The sequence below is a fragment of the Phasianus colchicus genome, chromosome 25, assembly GCF_987193195.1.
Source record: "Phasianus colchicus chromosome 25, bPhaCol1.hap1.1, whole genome shotgun sequence".
NCBI classification, from domain to species: Eukaryota; Metazoa; Chordata; class Aves; order Galliformes; family Phasianidae; genus Phasianus; species Phasianus colchicus.
This window is the reverse complement of record NC_143460.1, coordinates 4976635-4992227: the sequence shown is the minus strand read 5'-3', so window position 1 is coordinate 4992227 and position 15593 is coordinate 4976635. Positions and strand designations below refer to the sequence as shown.

At 59.4% G+C, this 15593-nt stretch overlaps 2 protein-coding genes across 3 annotated transcripts; one reads left to right on the top strand and one right to left on the bottom strand.

Annotated features, from left to right (window-relative positions):
* Positions 1 to 1785: 1785 nt before the first annotated feature.
* On the bottom strand, positions 1786 to 10353 carry PSMA5 (proteasome 20S subunit alpha 5). Its single transcript, XM_031608600.2, has 9 exons — positions 10209 to 10353; positions 9290 to 9356; positions 8091 to 8217; positions 7103 to 7170; positions 6474 to 6581; positions 6319 to 6377; positions 5423 to 5525; positions 4219 to 4305; positions 1786 to 2063 (listed from the first exon to the last, which is right to left on the bottom strand). Exons 1-9 carry the CDS (start codon positions 10235 to 10237, stop codon positions 1986 to 1988), a joined length of 726 nt encoding a protein of 241 aa, XP_031464460.1. The 5' UTR covers positions 10238 to 10353; the 3' UTR covers positions 1786 to 1985.
* Positions 10354 to 10642: 289 nt separating this feature from the next.
* Positions 10643 to 15085, top strand: SYPL2 (synaptophysin like 2). Of its 2 annotated transcripts, none has more exons than XM_090124530.1 (6): positions 10643 to 10816; positions 11431 to 11502; positions 12634 to 12758; positions 13121 to 13322; positions 13396 to 13587; positions 14778 to 15085. In XM_090124530.1, the coding sequence occupies exons 2-6, from the start codon at positions 11449 to 11451 to the stop codon at positions 14907 to 14909; spliced, it is 705 nt and encodes a 234-aa protein (XP_089980656.1). In that variant the 5' UTR covers positions 10643 to 10816; positions 11431 to 11448; the 3' UTR covers positions 14910 to 15085. The 2 variants fall into 2 exon arrangements, with proteins under 2 accessions (XP_089980656.1, XP_089980655.1); XM_090124529.1 differs by lacking the exon at positions 10643 to 10816 and adding an exon at positions 11200 to 11326.
* Positions 15086 to 15593: the final 508 nt, after the last annotated feature.

The window sequence follows — 15593 nt, the reverse complement described above, 5'->3', positions numbered from 1 at the left end:
GCCGCCGCCGCCCCGAGCCCGCACCGGCCTCGCCCCGCCTCCTCTCCCGTCCGCCACGCCCCATTGGTTAACGGAGCCCCGCGGCACGCCCCCTCGCCGCGCCCCCGCCGGGTGATTGGCTCAAGGGGACGTCGCTCAACACCGGCGAACCGCCTCCACCGCGGTAGCATTCCGATTGGCCCGCTTCCGCGTCAATCACGGCCGTTCTCCTCTCGCGATTGGCTCTCGGCGCTAGTCCGATGAGTGCGAGCCCGCCCCCTTCCTCCGGCCCGTGAATTCTTATCCACCTAACGACAGCCCTCTGATTGGCTGAGCCCGGGGGGCGGCCGAGCGATTTTTTTGATTGGTCGAGGCGACAGGTAGCTGGGCGCGGGGTGCGCCGAACCCAACCGGACCGGGGGGGGGGCGGGGGGGGAGACGGGACAACGACGACAGCGCTGATAGATTTGGGGTAAAAGTCCTGATTTCGGGGATACGAAGCGTGGGGTTTTGGGGTCCAGCTGATCTGGGGGCACAAATCGTGGTTTTGGGGGCGTAACTCCCCGCTATGGGGCAGAACCGCCGGGTTTGGGGCACAGCACGTGGCTTTGGGGCATAACGGCGGGTTATGGGGCGGCGCTGGGAGACGCAGCGCCCGGCTTTGGGACTCCGGGTTTGGTGGCACAACACCCGATTTGGGGACAAATCTCTCGGTTTTTTTGGGCTACAGCTCGCGGTTTTGGGACACCAAGTTTTGAGCCACAGCTCCTCGTTTTAAGGCAGAGCTCCTAATTTTGGGATGCCGCTCCTGGTTTGGGGCCAAAACTGCCAGTTTGAGGGCAGAACTCCTGGTTTTGGGAGCACAACTCATCACCCAGAGACCCTAAAAAGCCCTCCCAGGGGAAGCTGCCCCATACCCCCATATCCCCACGCCCCTGCCCCAAGCCTCTGAGCCCCCCCAGCTGCACACACAGCACCATGCCACGCTCTGCCCCAGAGCAGGGCACAAAGGGCCATTCTCATCACAGGGCCGGGTTGGAAGAATCAGCTTTTTGTTCCCTGAGACACAAACAGGGTGAGGAGCAGCACAGCAGGGAGGCAGGGGATGGGGCAGCAGCCCGAGCCAGGCGCAGGGATGTGGCCCTGAAGGACAAAGTCCACGGGCACCTGCAGGGCTGGGCATTGCCCAGGCACGGCGTGGCTCTGCCCCTTGGCTCTGCAAAGGAATGGGGCAGGGACTCAGCTCAGAGCTGTCCCATTTCCTGCTTCTGTTTTGCAGCAGCAAGAGGGAAAAAAAAAATTACTAGATGGGTGTTTTCCCCTCTGCCAACAGTGGGGAACAGCGTGCTGTGCCAGGCAGTGCTGGGTGGGCATCCCCACCTTTCCATTGGGATGGGAGGCACAGGGTGGGTGCTGGCAGGGCTGTGCCCAGGGCTGTGGGTGCTGTTAGGGTGAAGCTGTGGTTTCAGAGCAGTGTCAGCGAGGCGTGGGGCAGTGCTGTGCACGCTCAGCTCGTTGCCATACCTGCACTGAGCAGCAGCTCCTGGGCACCGTGCGGAGGACACGGATGGCAGCAGGAGGTGGTAAGCAGGAGCAAAAGCAACGTGTTCTGCTCAGCAGGTGAGCAGAGGTTCACCACTCTGCACTCACAGGTCAGTGCTGCAGCAAACAGGAGTGCTGTGTCCTCCACGAGAGGGAGACTCGTGCCTGACCCAGGCAGGGACTGCTGTGCTGATGCTGTCCTCACCTGCTCTGTGCTCAGCCCTCAAGAATCCCCCACCCCCCCTCCTTGCATGGAACCCAGGATAGAGTAACAAAATGATTTATTGTCATTTCCTCTTATTGTAGAGATCCATTATGTACAGAGACCGTAAAAAAACCATAAGAGCCTTCTGAGAAGAGCAATTACAGATGCTGCTGGAAATAAAATCACAGGTACTGGAAGGAACTGAGAGTCAGTTCGCTTTGATCGGGGGAATGAGCCTTTGAGGGAGTCTCTGTCCCTTTCAGATATCTTTGATGACCTCTTCCAGCTCCTCTTTCGTGTACATGTGGAACTTCATGCCCGGCTCCACGGTGGCAAGCTGAAAGAGAAGGAGCAAGGGGTTAAGTGTGCCCACATATGTGAAGTGACAGCATGGGGCAGGGAACAGAGAGCAGCCGCAGCAGACAGAGCAGCTGTTCCTTCCCTGCTGCCTGATCTGCCAGCCCAGCAAGATCATTCCACCCCGTAACACGCTCTTTGATTCCCTAAAATAGCAGCCTGCCACAGAAATAGCTTTTAATTGACTCAGTCTCCTCATAGTAGCAGTGGAAGGGAACATTTATGGGGAGCACTCAGGCCCTGCTGCTGCTTGCTGGGGAAGGATGCTCTGCTAAGGGAGCTCCTCAGGCTGCAGCTCAGCCCTGCAGCCCCACCTCCAGAAACTGGGCAGTGCTCAGCAAGAGGACGGGACAGCAAAATCCTCAAAGGAGGATTGCAGATTTGCTCTGCCAAAGTGCATTCTGGTTCCAGTGCTTTGTAACTGCCTGCTGTGTGACCAGAGCTGGGCACAGCGCCCTGCCCAGGCAGCTGGGATGCATCACCAGGACATGAGGGACTGCACAACAGCAGCGCTGCCAAAGGAACGCACGTGGGACTCCTGTTTGTACCCAGCATGGGAGCCCAACACCCCGGCAGCTGCTGCAGGCACCAAGCACTGCTGGAGCTCTCGGGGATGCTCACAGATGGCATCTGGAGTGCCCTGTGTGCATGGCTGCAGGGATGAAGTGCCCTCAGCCAGCATGCTGTGACTGCCCAGCTTCTATGGGGCACACTGGGCTGAGTCAGGGACTTCCAGATGCCACTCCAGGTAGCCCAAATCAGGCACACGTGCTGACCTGGCACCAAAACTCCACCAAACCATTCCCTTACAGCCTTTGCGGGGAATAATTCATGTAAAAGCATAAAACCGTTTCAGGCTCCATTGCTGCCCGTGGATTCAGCTCTCCCATCACCACATTCCCTGTCCTTCCCCTTGCTGCAACGTGGAAAATCCCCACGCAGGAAAGAGGGAATAAAAAGTGGAGCAACGCACAGTTGTGTAAAGCTGGAAAGCAAAGCAGTTCCGTCAGTGAAAGATTTTCAACCAGAAGGGTGACTTGAGTCAATGGTGACCTTTTAATCCTCAGCACATTCCTCTCGTGCTTAACCCCAATGTGATTCCTCCATAGGTTCACAGCCCTGCCAAGCACAGTTAAGCCCTGTCAAACGGGGACGTGCCATAAGGATACTGTACATGCAGCACTGCCTCAGTTCTCCCTCACTGTACAGCAGAGGAGCCCTGAAGCTGCTCAGGAACGAGCTGCTCTGCGTGTGATGGGGTGCAGCTGGGAGGCAGAATGCAGCCTGGCATCATTTGGAGGGAGTGTGGGGCTCCTTCCCGTTCTGATGAAGGCAGTTAAGCACGTCAGGAGAGCCTCCAGCAGCAGCAGTTAATAAAAACAACGGGCTGCACTACTTGAAGGCTGTTTGGGAAGCGGACTCCCAGCGCTCAGAGGACAGGAATGGGAGAACAGCAGGAGCAGAGTCAGAACGACGTGATTCTCAAAGGTCTGGCATCTCATAGCCTGCCAGAAATAGAAGCAAACTCTATCCACCAGCCTTGCTCATCATCTATCCGTTATCACTAACGAGCTGGAAAGGTTCTGTTGGTTTTTATGTTAACCATTAGTACCTGAGCAGCAGCACTACGGCCCAAGGAGGCTGCAGGGACAGCACACACCTGGCTCACACTGAGAGCTGCACCGTGAGAGCTGCAGCTTGGCGAAGCATTCATTCCTGGAGGCTTCACCTCTCCAGCCCTTCTGCCCAAGGGATTTTTGGCCACCATCCCAGCCTGAATATAGCAAGTCCAGGAGCTGTATAATTTTCATTCCTTCTAATATTACGAGTAGCAGGGGAAAAAAGAATGGCTGAACACAGGGGAAGAAAAAGTGATCCTGCTGGCACGGCAGCTGGCTCTGTGTAAGGGCAGGAGGGGCTGTGCTCACCCCCCCACATGCAGCCCAAGGCCCTGCAGCCCAGGAGAACTGCTTGCACCAGCACTCCTGGACCAGCCTGGCACGTGGACCTGGCTGCACACATCCAGAAACCAAAATCAAGCTCCCAACACTTCCCAGTCCACGCAGCATGCTATGAGCAGGCCATTCAAATTGCAAGACCGGCCCCAGGCACACTGCTCACAGAGCCCCAGTTACCTCAATGTTGGTTGCATTCAGTTTCTCCTCCATAACTTGCTTCAGGATGACGAGGGAAGATTTGATGGCTTCTTTCAGCGTCATGGACTGTAAAACAAACCACTCCCTCACTGCACTGCTGATGCTCAAGCAAGCATTTGTTCTGTGTTACCCCTTTAACTCCAACAGCGTGCTGCTCTCCCTGCTTCTTCTCTCTAATCCCTTAAGCTGCCACTGGCAGTAAATTTAAAAGCTTATCAAGTTATCTAGTGTATCAACAAGAGATCAAAGCAGACTGTTTGGGAAGGACAGTGACAATTTCAAGGATGGCGACTTTCTGCTTCTGTATTCGCTTCTTCTAAAGCTTAAGAGCTGTTAAGCTGGGCACACAAACCTTCCTGTCAGGAGCAGGGCACGAGGGTCTGCTTCCCTTCACCAGTTACTGCCTATCAAGCAGCTCCCCCCACGAGCTGGGCTCCTGGCAGAAGCCTTTGTGCTTTAATGACACAAATCCCTGCATGAGGGGAGCTAGAGCCAGAAGGCTGCACAGCATTCAGATGGATGATAGCTGTGTGTGCAGCAACTGCACTGGGAAGATGGTGAATGAGCCACGAAACACAGAACTCTGGCAATTCTGCTGCTTAATTAGATTATGGAGGCTTAGGCTGGAAGTCTTCAAGGCAATCAACAGCATCAATTATGCTTTTCATTACAGTGTTTGATTTCCTTTGACACAAAGCAGGCAGCTCCCCTCCCACAGAGAGAAGAAAGTTGTTATTGAATATCAGATAGGATGAGGACTCGCAGAACAAAAGCTGTTAGCTTCACTGCTCAGAGCTGCACACCCGGAGGAACAATGCCACTTGCTTTGGTTCCTCACCCTTCGGGCTGCAGCCACACCGAGCCCTGATGCTGAGTGGCCGTGCTCATGCAGCAGCATTTATTTATAGAGTACTTCCTGACATGGACTCAATTATCACCTGCTGGAGGCGCAGCCTGGCACGCTGCACACCGGGCTCCTGTTCCACGAGGCAGCCTGAGCAGCCACAGCTCACAGAGACACTGCTGGCTGCAGCACTCCTCACACAGAGCTCCTCCACCAACAGCTCCGCGCCGTATCTCATCACTGGAGCAGCTGCCAAGGCCTGAGCCCAGCCTGGCAGCCTGGCACAGCTCCCCCAGCACACTGCCCCTAAGTCAGATGTCAACCCAGCACTGCCTTTACCTTATGGTACACCTCCTGCAGTGAGCTCTGTGCTCCCTCTGAGGCAGAACCGATGGCTCTGGCATCGCATTGCACGAAGGTCCCCGAGGGGTCCATGTGAAACCTGCAGGGAGCACAAGCATCAGTGAGCAGGGACACACCACATCCTGCACCACAGCACCAGGGAAAACCCCACACAGACCCACGGCCAGGCTGCACACCCAGGGCCGCAAGAGCACAGCACTGAGCTCACAGCAGGACCAGGGGCTGAGAAGCACTCAGCAACTTGCCTGCAGCCCCACGCTGGGCTGATAAGCCAGGAGGAAAGCAGTGCACCCCAACACCGCCCCCCATGCTCACAGCAGAACGTTTCTCCCCCTCCCTGTTTTTTTTTTTTAAGAAAATCAGCAGGTTTTCACCACTGCTCCTGGGAGAGGAGACCAAGGGGAGACTTTTTTGGGCTGGCTGTGCTGAGCCGTTCCCACCTCCAGCAGAGGCTGTGTTTGAAGCACCAGTTCAGGTTTCAAGCACTCCGCCTCCCCGAGGAATGTCACAGACGGCTGCAGATATTATGTTACTGTGGCTTTGCTACTCCTTTAGGGAAAGGTAGGAATAAACTCAGGACGAGGAGAGCTTTAACACCCCCCTGCCGTCCAGGAAACCACGTGAAGAAAAGCAAAGGGTTCACTAAAGACACAGCATTCTCTTCAATCCTGAACAAGCAGCCTGCAATCATGCTGCCGTGGCCCTTGTTTTGCAGGGAAGGTTTAAATGCATTACCAAATATGTCAGGTACATAATGGGATAAACCCCGAGGGTTTGGCTTATGGAAAACCACAGGATCAAGTCATTAAAAAGCCCTTGGCTGTTTCACTTTGAGGTTTTGTCTCTTCCCAGGATTACAGAACACAACTTACAGCTGAGGTCCCTTCTCATCAACTCCTCCAAAAAGCAGTGCGACACCAAACGGACGAGACTGCAACAGAAAGCAGCCAGCAGGTCAGGCAGGGCTGAGGACAGAGTCAGGGGGACATGGGGGGGTCTTGGAGCAGCCCAGCCCATCGTTACACACCATTGCACCAGGGTCTGCGTCCTCCTCCCCAAACTGCAGCGCCAGGTTGGACACAGCCTGTGTCACACTCTCCACGGTCATGGTTTCATTGTAAGTGAACCAGTGATTCTGCAGGAAAACAAGGCTTCAGATTATTGCTCTGCTCCCCAAAGATGACAGTCCTGGATCGTTCACAGGCTGCTCTGCAGCGACATCCCACTGAGAGCTTTGCCCCAGCCCCTCCTGACAGGCAATGCATACAGGGAGTGAGGGGCTCAGCCACGGGATGGAAGCACTACAGACAGCCCCCAGTGCAGAGTGTGCTGAGAAGTACAGGAAGGGTCCCCCAGAACAGCTGGGCCTTGGGGTACCAAAGAGGAAGACAAAGGCAGAGCACTCTGTCCTCACACTCGTGGTACCCGCTGAAGGGCTGGGGTGAGATGTGGCATAAGATTCCCACCAAGTGTTCCACGTAGAAAAGGAAAAACGCACAGGAGGCTGCAGCTATCTGTTCTGCAGGAGCTCTGTGCAGGAAGCCACACCGCACACAAGCCTCCCCCTCCCACCAGCTCCTCTGCTGTAACCATCATCCCACACCAGAGACGCCCCCCAGCACTAACACTGCTGTTTTGAGAAATGTCAAGTCTTACCTGAGTCTCCACTCTTGCTTTATCAATCAAAGTCTTGGCATCAGCTATTAAGCCACTCATGGCACACCCTGGAATCAGAGAGGGAAACCACGAGTCATTTCATCAGCGATTTGCAACCTGCTCTCCCCCAGATTTCCCACCACCCACGGTGCACACAGCAGGGCCCTGCGTGGGAGCAGCCAGCAGCGTGCTGCAGAGCACGGGGTGGGATGGCTGTGGGCACAGAGCAAGGCAGTGCTTCCTATGGATGCTCACACCAGGCTGGATGCACAGCCAGAGGGCAGATGCACCACCAGGATCTGCCAGTGACACTTCCCACCCACCCTGATGTTCAGGGTTGACACAACTGAGGCTTTTTCCAAGAGAAGCCACGGGAAGGGGAATGCATCCCTCCTGCTGTGGGGTTCAGGAGCTGCCCCTGCAGGAGCCTGCAGCACAGAGCTGCTCCCTGTTCTAAGGGCTGCACCACAAGCACACAAAGGGAAAGCAGACCCTGCTCCTAAGCACCATGATCCATCTCCTTGGCAATGTGGGTATTTTGGAGGCCTCCTGCTCTTCACACTGACATATTTGGTAATGAGAACTTTGTGGGCCCCCTCGGTGCAGGAGCAGGGGTACAGGCACCAGTGCTCTGGGAGAACCTGGCCTCGAGTCAAGCCTTTACATTGCAGTAATTCCCTGCCCTCCCAGATCTAATTTTGGGATGAGCTTTCATCAGGGAGGTCACTGAAGGTGGGGGTGCTTCAGCTGCCTCTTCCTACTCCTGTAACTATGTCCTGCTGGCCTGCAGCCTGGAAAACCAGCGAGCGGGACCTGGTGCTCACTGGGGGAGAGCTGAGCGTTCCCACTTGGATTGCCAGAGCTGCCTGCAGGAAAGGCTTGTTCTGAAACTCACAGAGCTTTATTGTATGTATTTACACACAACAACGATTGGATGGATGTCCTGGGGGCAAGCAGAAGTACATTTCTTTTTTGTTTTTCACCTTACCTATATGGGAATCTATTTCTACAATCTTCTCAATGCTGCTGGGCTCCATGAGTGGGGAGGTGATCCTCTTCTCCACAGCCAGGCAGACGCCCTCCGAGGTCTGGATGCCGATGGCCGTAGAGCCGAGCTGCAAACAACCACAGTCACCACCTCCATTCCAAACGGGGCCCAGCTGTGACACTGAGCATAGCTGTACAATGCTCATGCCAACCCATGCTATTTGTAGGCACGTTGTTTTGGAGAAAGACGCTTCAGGACAGAAAGCAGCCCAGCCTGGCATGCCAAACTGAAAGCATTACAAGCAGCACTTGTGGCAGGCGTGAAGGTGAACACCATGATATTTCCCCACAGATCAGAATCCAGCAGCTCCAGTTCTCAGGAACAAAGGAACATTCATCAGCTGAGAACACTTACAGGCTCAGAGAGGCCGTACAGCTCCGCAGCCACAGGTCAGCTTGCTCACAAACACGCTGCCTCCCACCTTCCTTGTCAGGGTATAAAATTCACCTGAGCAAACTGACTGTGACTCACTCTGAGCTGCACAGCAGCGAGCTAAGAGGATGAAAATCAAACCAGAGGGAGAAGAGTTGTGACTTTTTTTTTTTTTTTTAAGGGGCACCACATCACAGACTGTGAAATAACGCTCCCTCAGCTCAGGGCAGCAAAGAGAAAGCACAGCATTCCTTTGCTGTTAGGGGAGCATTTGTGGACATTAAGCACACAATGCCCTTGGTGCCAGATTCTGCAGTAAGTCAGGCTGTATAAGCACTCAGGACCCTTGGCTTCAAAATGAGCCTGATTTTGGGAGCAGCTCTTTTGGGTTGGGTTTGCTTTGTGGGTAAATGCTGCAAGCTGCAGCAGCCACCGATGCTTCCAGTCACACAAAGCAGATGAGTGGAGCTGCAGGAGGCGCCGCTGGGTGGAAGGAATCGAGTGCTGGGACACAGATCTCCTGCACTGCAAACTGAACATAAAAGGCTGGCAAAGAGCTGCTGGCAGGAGCAGCACCTATTGGGAAAGCAGTGCTTCCCACTCCTGCTCAGCATTGCATTGCTCTGGGAAGGCAGCCAAAGCCTGCTTCACTGCAGAGCAAGAGCAGAGCATGAGAGAAAAGAACCTGCCTGGCTTTTCTCTGACCAAACTCACTTTGAAAGATCATTCAACATCACAGCATGACAGCCAGATTGCGTTGACAATACCTTAATGGCCTCGATTGCATATTCCACTTGGAACAGCCTCCCCTCCGGAGAGAAAGTGTTCACACCCCTGCAAGAACAACATCAGACATGGTGTGAAAGGCAGAAAACTGAAGTCCTGCTGACAAAGGACAGGTGACACGGGAGGGCTTTGCACTCCTCCCCCCAGCAGTGCTGGACTGGGGATGCTCATGAAGCAGAACAGCAGATACCAGTGAGCCGGAGGGAAGGTTGTTCTCATCCCACTTTGCACTGAGGGCACTGGAAACAGAGCCCAGGCAGCGAGCCCTCAGGCACCACACGGCAAAGCCCTCACTGGCAGATGTTCCACAGCCCCGCCCCCCCCAAGTCACCAGGCCTCTTCCCAACGTCCAAAAACATCGCTGAGACCGAGGGCTCCATCCCCACATGGAAACTCCCAGCGGGTTTTACGTAGCCTGCTGCCCCCACAGCTGGGAAGGCTCACGTAGGGTTACAGAATGGTTGGGTTGGAAACAATTGTTCCCTGTTTGCTGCTGCGGGCTGGGTGCACACCACTAGCTCAGGCCACCCGGGGCTCCATTCACGTCCTCGGTCACCTCCAGCGATAGGGCACCCACAGCTCCGGGCAGCGCAGCACCGCATTGAGGCTGAGCAGCGCCCTCCTTACGGCCTCGGGGCGCTTCCAGGCCTTAAAGCGGCGGCGCGGAACCGAAAGCGCTTCGTAAGCGGCGCGCACAGAACGGAGCAAATCCAGGAACGAGGCCGAGGCAGCCCCGCACACGTCGTGCGCAGCTCTGCGGGGTGACGGGCGGCACCGGGACCGGGCCGCTGCCCGCACTGCGCCCCGCGGGGCTGTGAGAGCAGGGCCGTGACTCAGCCGCAGGCCGCGAGCGGCGGGGGGAGAGCGGGAAGGGCCGACCGGGGGAGAAACGGCACTCACCGGTCGTACTCGGAGCGCGTGAGGAACATGGCGGCGTCGGGGGGCGCGGGGGCGGTGCGGGGGAGGCGCGGCGGCGGCAGCGGAACCGGAGCCGCTCTGCCCTCGCCGGGTTCGCATCCACTTCCTGCCGACGGCCCGCAACGCGCACGCGCCTCCCCGCCTCCTTACGTCACTTCCCCCCGCGCCGCGAACCCATTGGCGGGAGGAGAGAGGAGCGCGGCCAATGGGAAGGCGAGGAGGGCGGGCTCGGCGGGGAGAGAGCGGGGAGGAGCCAAAGCAGGAGGGCGGGGCGAAGGCTGAGCGGCAGCAGAGCGGGAGGGGGCGGGCACACGTGGATGGGGGCGTGGTCAATCGGTGAGTGGGCGTGGTTATCTAAGAAGTGGGCGTGGTCAGGCAAAAGTGGGCGTGGCCATTCGATGCCGGGCGCGGGGCAGCGGGCAGCGCCGTGGGGTGGGTGGGGGGCGCGGACCCCCGGTGGGTGCCAGCGCTCAGCGGGTACCGCTCCGCTCCGCGCCCACTGAGCCCCGCATGGGCGTGGGACCCCCAGTGTGGGTGGCCGCCCTCCCTCTGTTCTTCCGCTTCCCCCCCCGCGCGGCGCTTCCTGCCCGGTACGCGGCTGCACGCGGTCGTGGGGGTTTCCCCGGTACCGTGCGGGGCGGGGTGCGGGGGATGCACCGCGTTCCCGGGGTGGGGGGTCCGAGAGCGGCCCCGGGCGGCGTCGGTGCTGCTCCGGGGGTCCCGGTTTGGGGGACGGGGAGGATGGAGGGACGGACGGAGGTACCGGTGGGTGCCGGGGGCGGGGTTCGCCCCACTGCTGGAGCGGGGGGGTGCGGTGGGGGCGGTCCGGGGCCGCCCCGTGCACGGTGGTCGCGGGGGGGCGGGGGCGGTCCGGGCTGTGCCCGGGGCGGGGCGGCTGTGCCCGCCCGGGGGCGCTGGGGCTGCGGGTGGCGGCGCGGGGGCGGCTCTGAGAGCGGTGCGGCGGCGGCGGGCGGAGGAGGAGGAGGAGGAGGAGGAGGAGGAGGAGGAGGAGGAGGCGGCAGCCCCCGACGGCCCCGACGGCCGCGGCCATGGCAGAGTCCGGAGCCCCCTCGGGCGGCGACAAAGCGCCCCGGCTCCAGGTAGGGCCCCGCTGCCACCCGTGCCCGGCGCTGCTCCCCGGTGCCCTCCTTCCTCCCGGTGCTCCCGCGGTGCCCCCGTTCACGCCGCTCTCTCCGTTCCGCAGGACCGGGTCCTGGCTGGGATGCGCTGGGGCCGCCTCCAGGAGCCGCTGGGCTTCGTTAAGGTGCTGGAATGGGTGAGTGCTCCCCGCAGCCCCCCCAGCACCCTCAGCTCTTCGCTTCCCTTCCCCTTCATTTTTAGGGTGCCCCGTCGTTGTCCCAAAGCCCACGGAGGGACCTCGGAGCCCCCCTGCCAAACGCACCCCTTCCAGCTGTGGGTGGGGGGATCCCACAGAGGTCTCCCGAGGGGCTCCAGGTGTGGGGGCCGCTTGGGCAATTCATGTTGGCCTCCCCAGTGACCTTGAGCAGGTGGCAGCGGCCGGCTGTGCGCAGGGGGACGGTGACAGTGGGACCTGTGGGGTGTGTGTGGGGGGGGGGAGGTTAGGGAGGGGTGGCACATCGGTGAGTGGGGGGCGATGGAGGGCAGCAAACTCAGGAGGGAACATATGGGGCATGGGGGGGCAATGCACGGCCCCCTCCCTGTGCCCCGTGCTATGAATGGCGCCAGGATTGGGTTTCAGGGCTGAGGCGAGGGCGGCATTTCAGCGGCACAGGTCTGGCACAGGGAAACTGAGGCACGAGTGGGGATCAGAGTGCGGGGGGGAGGCCGGTGGCATTGGGGATCTCCTGCCTGCAGGAGTGGGGCCAAGGAGGCTCAGCCCCCCACTGTGACCCCCAGCACCGGGCAGCGCTGGCTGTGTGGGATCAGGCCCTGAGCGCAGCCCGAAATGGGAAGCGAGAGGAGAACCCACGGGGAGCGAACGGGAGCCACGCTGCAGTGTGACACGTGGGGACGTCCCACACCGGGGACAGGGACAGCTGTCAACACTCCTGGTTCCACGAGGGAACACCCACAGGAACCCATCCCCGTGGCACTGAGCCTGGCTGGGCGGATTCCCCACAGCCCAGCAGCACTCGGGACAGTGCCACCACCTCCCCTATTGGGGCACGGGGACAAACCGCGGTGTCCCTCAGTGCAGATACTCCAGCACTTGGGACTGTGCCTAAAATTAGAGGGGATGAGCAGGGCCCCCCCCCGGTGCCCCACGGCCCCGTTTCACTGCCGGTGCACAGAGCTGGCGCACACGGCTGACAGCTGCAGGGTGGCATTGCGCCCTGCATGGCTGTGACTCAGCGCCGGGGGGTTGGGAGGAGGGATGTGGGGCTGCGGGGTCTCTGAGCCCGACCTCTGCACTCCCATCCTGCAGCTCTTTGCCATCTTTGCTTTCGGGGCGTGCGGATCTTTCAGCGGTGAGAGCGGGGCCACGGTGAAGTGCAACGATGAAAGCCAAGGGATGACTGCCATTTCTGTGCAGTTCGGGTACCCGTTCAGGTGAGGGGTGGCCGAAATGGGATCCCCTGCCCGCACTGTGATCCCGGCGTGGCCACATCGGGACCTGGATGGGGCTGGGTGGGATGTGAGGTTAAAGCCGGTGCTCGGTGCCGGCATCCCAAATGAGGTGTGAGGATGGGATGGGGAAACCGTGGGTTTGGTGTATGGGGGGTGGATGTGGGGCTTCCTCCATTCTGTCGGTGATGGTTTGTAGCACCTGCTGCATCACACGGGGGATTTGGGCACAGCCATGGGGCCGTCCCCCAGTCCTGTGGCCCCCCTGGGCATTCCCTGCCCCATCCCCTCCCATCCCCTCCGCCCTCCTGGTGCCACAGTCCCCCCCCCGGCCCCGTTCCCCCCAGGTTGCACCAGGTCCTCTTCGAGATGCCCAAGTGCGACAGCGAGTCGGAGGCGCGCATGCTGCACCTGGTGGGCGACTTCTCCGCCCCCGCCGAGTTCTTTGTGACCCTGGGGGTCTTCTCCTTCCTCTACGCCATGGCGGCTCTGGTGCTCTACCTGCGCTTTCATTCCCTTTACGCCGACAACAAGAAGCTCCCGTTCACGGTAAGGGCCGGGCGGCGGGCACCACTCCCACCCCACAACGGCGGCACTGAGCCCGGCCCCACAACACCCACAGGACTTCTGCGTCACCGTCTGCTTCGCCTTCTTCTGGCTGGTGGCGGCGGCGGCGTGGGGCAAAGGGCTGAGCGACGTCAAGGCGGCCACGAGGCCATCCAGCCTCATCGCAGCCATAAGTGTGTGCCAGAACAACGAAGCGGTGTGCAACGCCGGCGCCACGCCGGCCATGGGGCTGGCCAACATCTCCGTGGTGAGCACGGGGGGGTGGGCAGCACGTGGGGGGGCTGTGCGTGGGTTCGGTGTGTGCATGCATACGTGGCTGCATGCATGTGCGTGTGCACATGTGAGTATCTGCGTGCACGTGGGGTACGTGCCCCATATAGTGATGTGTATGGATATGGGTGTCCTGCCCCATATAGAGGTGTGTATGGCCATGGGTGTCCTGCCCCATTTAGATGTACTTATGGCCATGGGTGTCCTGCCCCATTTAGATGTACTTATGGCCATGGGTGTCCTGCCCCATATAGAGGTGTGTATGGCCATGGGTGTCCTGCCCCATGTAGAGGTGTGTATGGCCATGGGTGCCCTGCCCCATATGGAGGTGAATATGGCCATGGGTGTCTTGCCCTATATAGAGGTATGTATGGCCACAGGTGTCCTGCCCTATATAGAGGTATGTATGGCCATGGGTGTCTTGCCCCATATAGAGGTGAATATGGCCATGGGTGTCCTGCCCCATATAGAGGTGAATATGGCCATGGGTGTCCTGCCCCATATAGAGGTGAATATGGCCATGGGTGTTCTGCCCCATATAGAGGTGTGTATGGCCACAGGTTTCCTGCCCCATATAGAGTTGAATATGGCCATGGGTGTCCTGCCCCATTTAGATGTACTTATGGCCATGGGTGCCCTGCCCCATATTGCACTGTGTGGCCATGCATGCACAGATATGTCCGTGCACACGTGGGTAAGTGCACGCACATGTGGGTTAGGCATGTGTGCACATGGGGGTGTGTGTGTGTGTGTACACGTGGCTATGTGCACACGCCCGTGCTCACAAGTACCTGCATGCACGCGGGTGTCCACGTGTGCACACGTGGACGTGTGTGTGCACAGGCTGCTTGTGTCTGTTTGCACGTATGGGTTGCACTGCACGCACACGGGGCATTACACACACACATGTACATGCATGCACACATGTGTGCACGCCTGGGTTGGCCACGCGTGCACACGTAGACACGCGGGGTGTGCACACACTTAGGGATGCACACACACACGTGGGTGCCAACACGCACGAGGGTGCAGAGCTGAGCACCCACTGCTGCGCCACGCACACGCAAGGCTGGCACCACGCTGCACGTGGCACAGCACCGTGGGGAGGGGCTGTATGGAAGTGGGGGGGGGGCTGCGTGGTGCCACAGCTCCTTTCTCCCCCCACAGCTCTTCGGCTTCATCAATTTCCTGCTGTGGGCTGGGAACTGCTGGTTTGTGTTCAAGGAGACGACGTGGCACACGCAGGCTGAGCCCCGCGGGGACAGCGCGGCTGAGCAGGGCGCCATCGACAAGCAGTAGCCCTCGGGGGGGGGCACCCACCTGCACCCACCTGCACCCACCTGCACCCACCCACCCATCCCCGGGGGCCTCGCGCCGGCCGCAGCCTGGGGGTGGGGAGGGGGGGGGTTGTGGAGCATTGCTGTACTGAGGGGTCCTCGCTGTGTGCGGAGGTGGATAAAGGTCCTGGGAAGCTGGCTGTCCTGTGTGTGTGTTTGGGGGGGGGGTCCTATGGGGGTCATGTGTCCTATGGGGGTTTGTGGCTCTGGGCGCCCTGTGCTGTATGGGGGGGGGTATTGATGTTGGGGGGCCTTCCCATAGGGGGGGGTTTATGGCATTGGGTGTTCTACCTAACACATATAGGGGTGTGTATGGCCATGGATGCCCTGCCCCATATAAAGGTGTGTATGGCCATGGGTGCCCTGTCCCATATAGAGGTGTGTATGGCCATGGATGCCCTGCCCCATACAGAGATGCATATGGCCATGGATGCCCTGTCCCATATGGAGGTGTGTATGGCCATGGTGCCCTGCCCCGCACAGCGCCGTGGATGGCACCGGTCGCCGTTCCGGGCTGTGTCCCAGCAGCGCAGTCCGCCCCACACCGGGGCGCAGCAGCGGACCCCTCGCTGTAGGGTCGAGGTCTCTCCAGGCGGCCCCGCACCCCGCCCCGCACACCCGGCCGCTCGGAGCCCCGGGGCGGGGA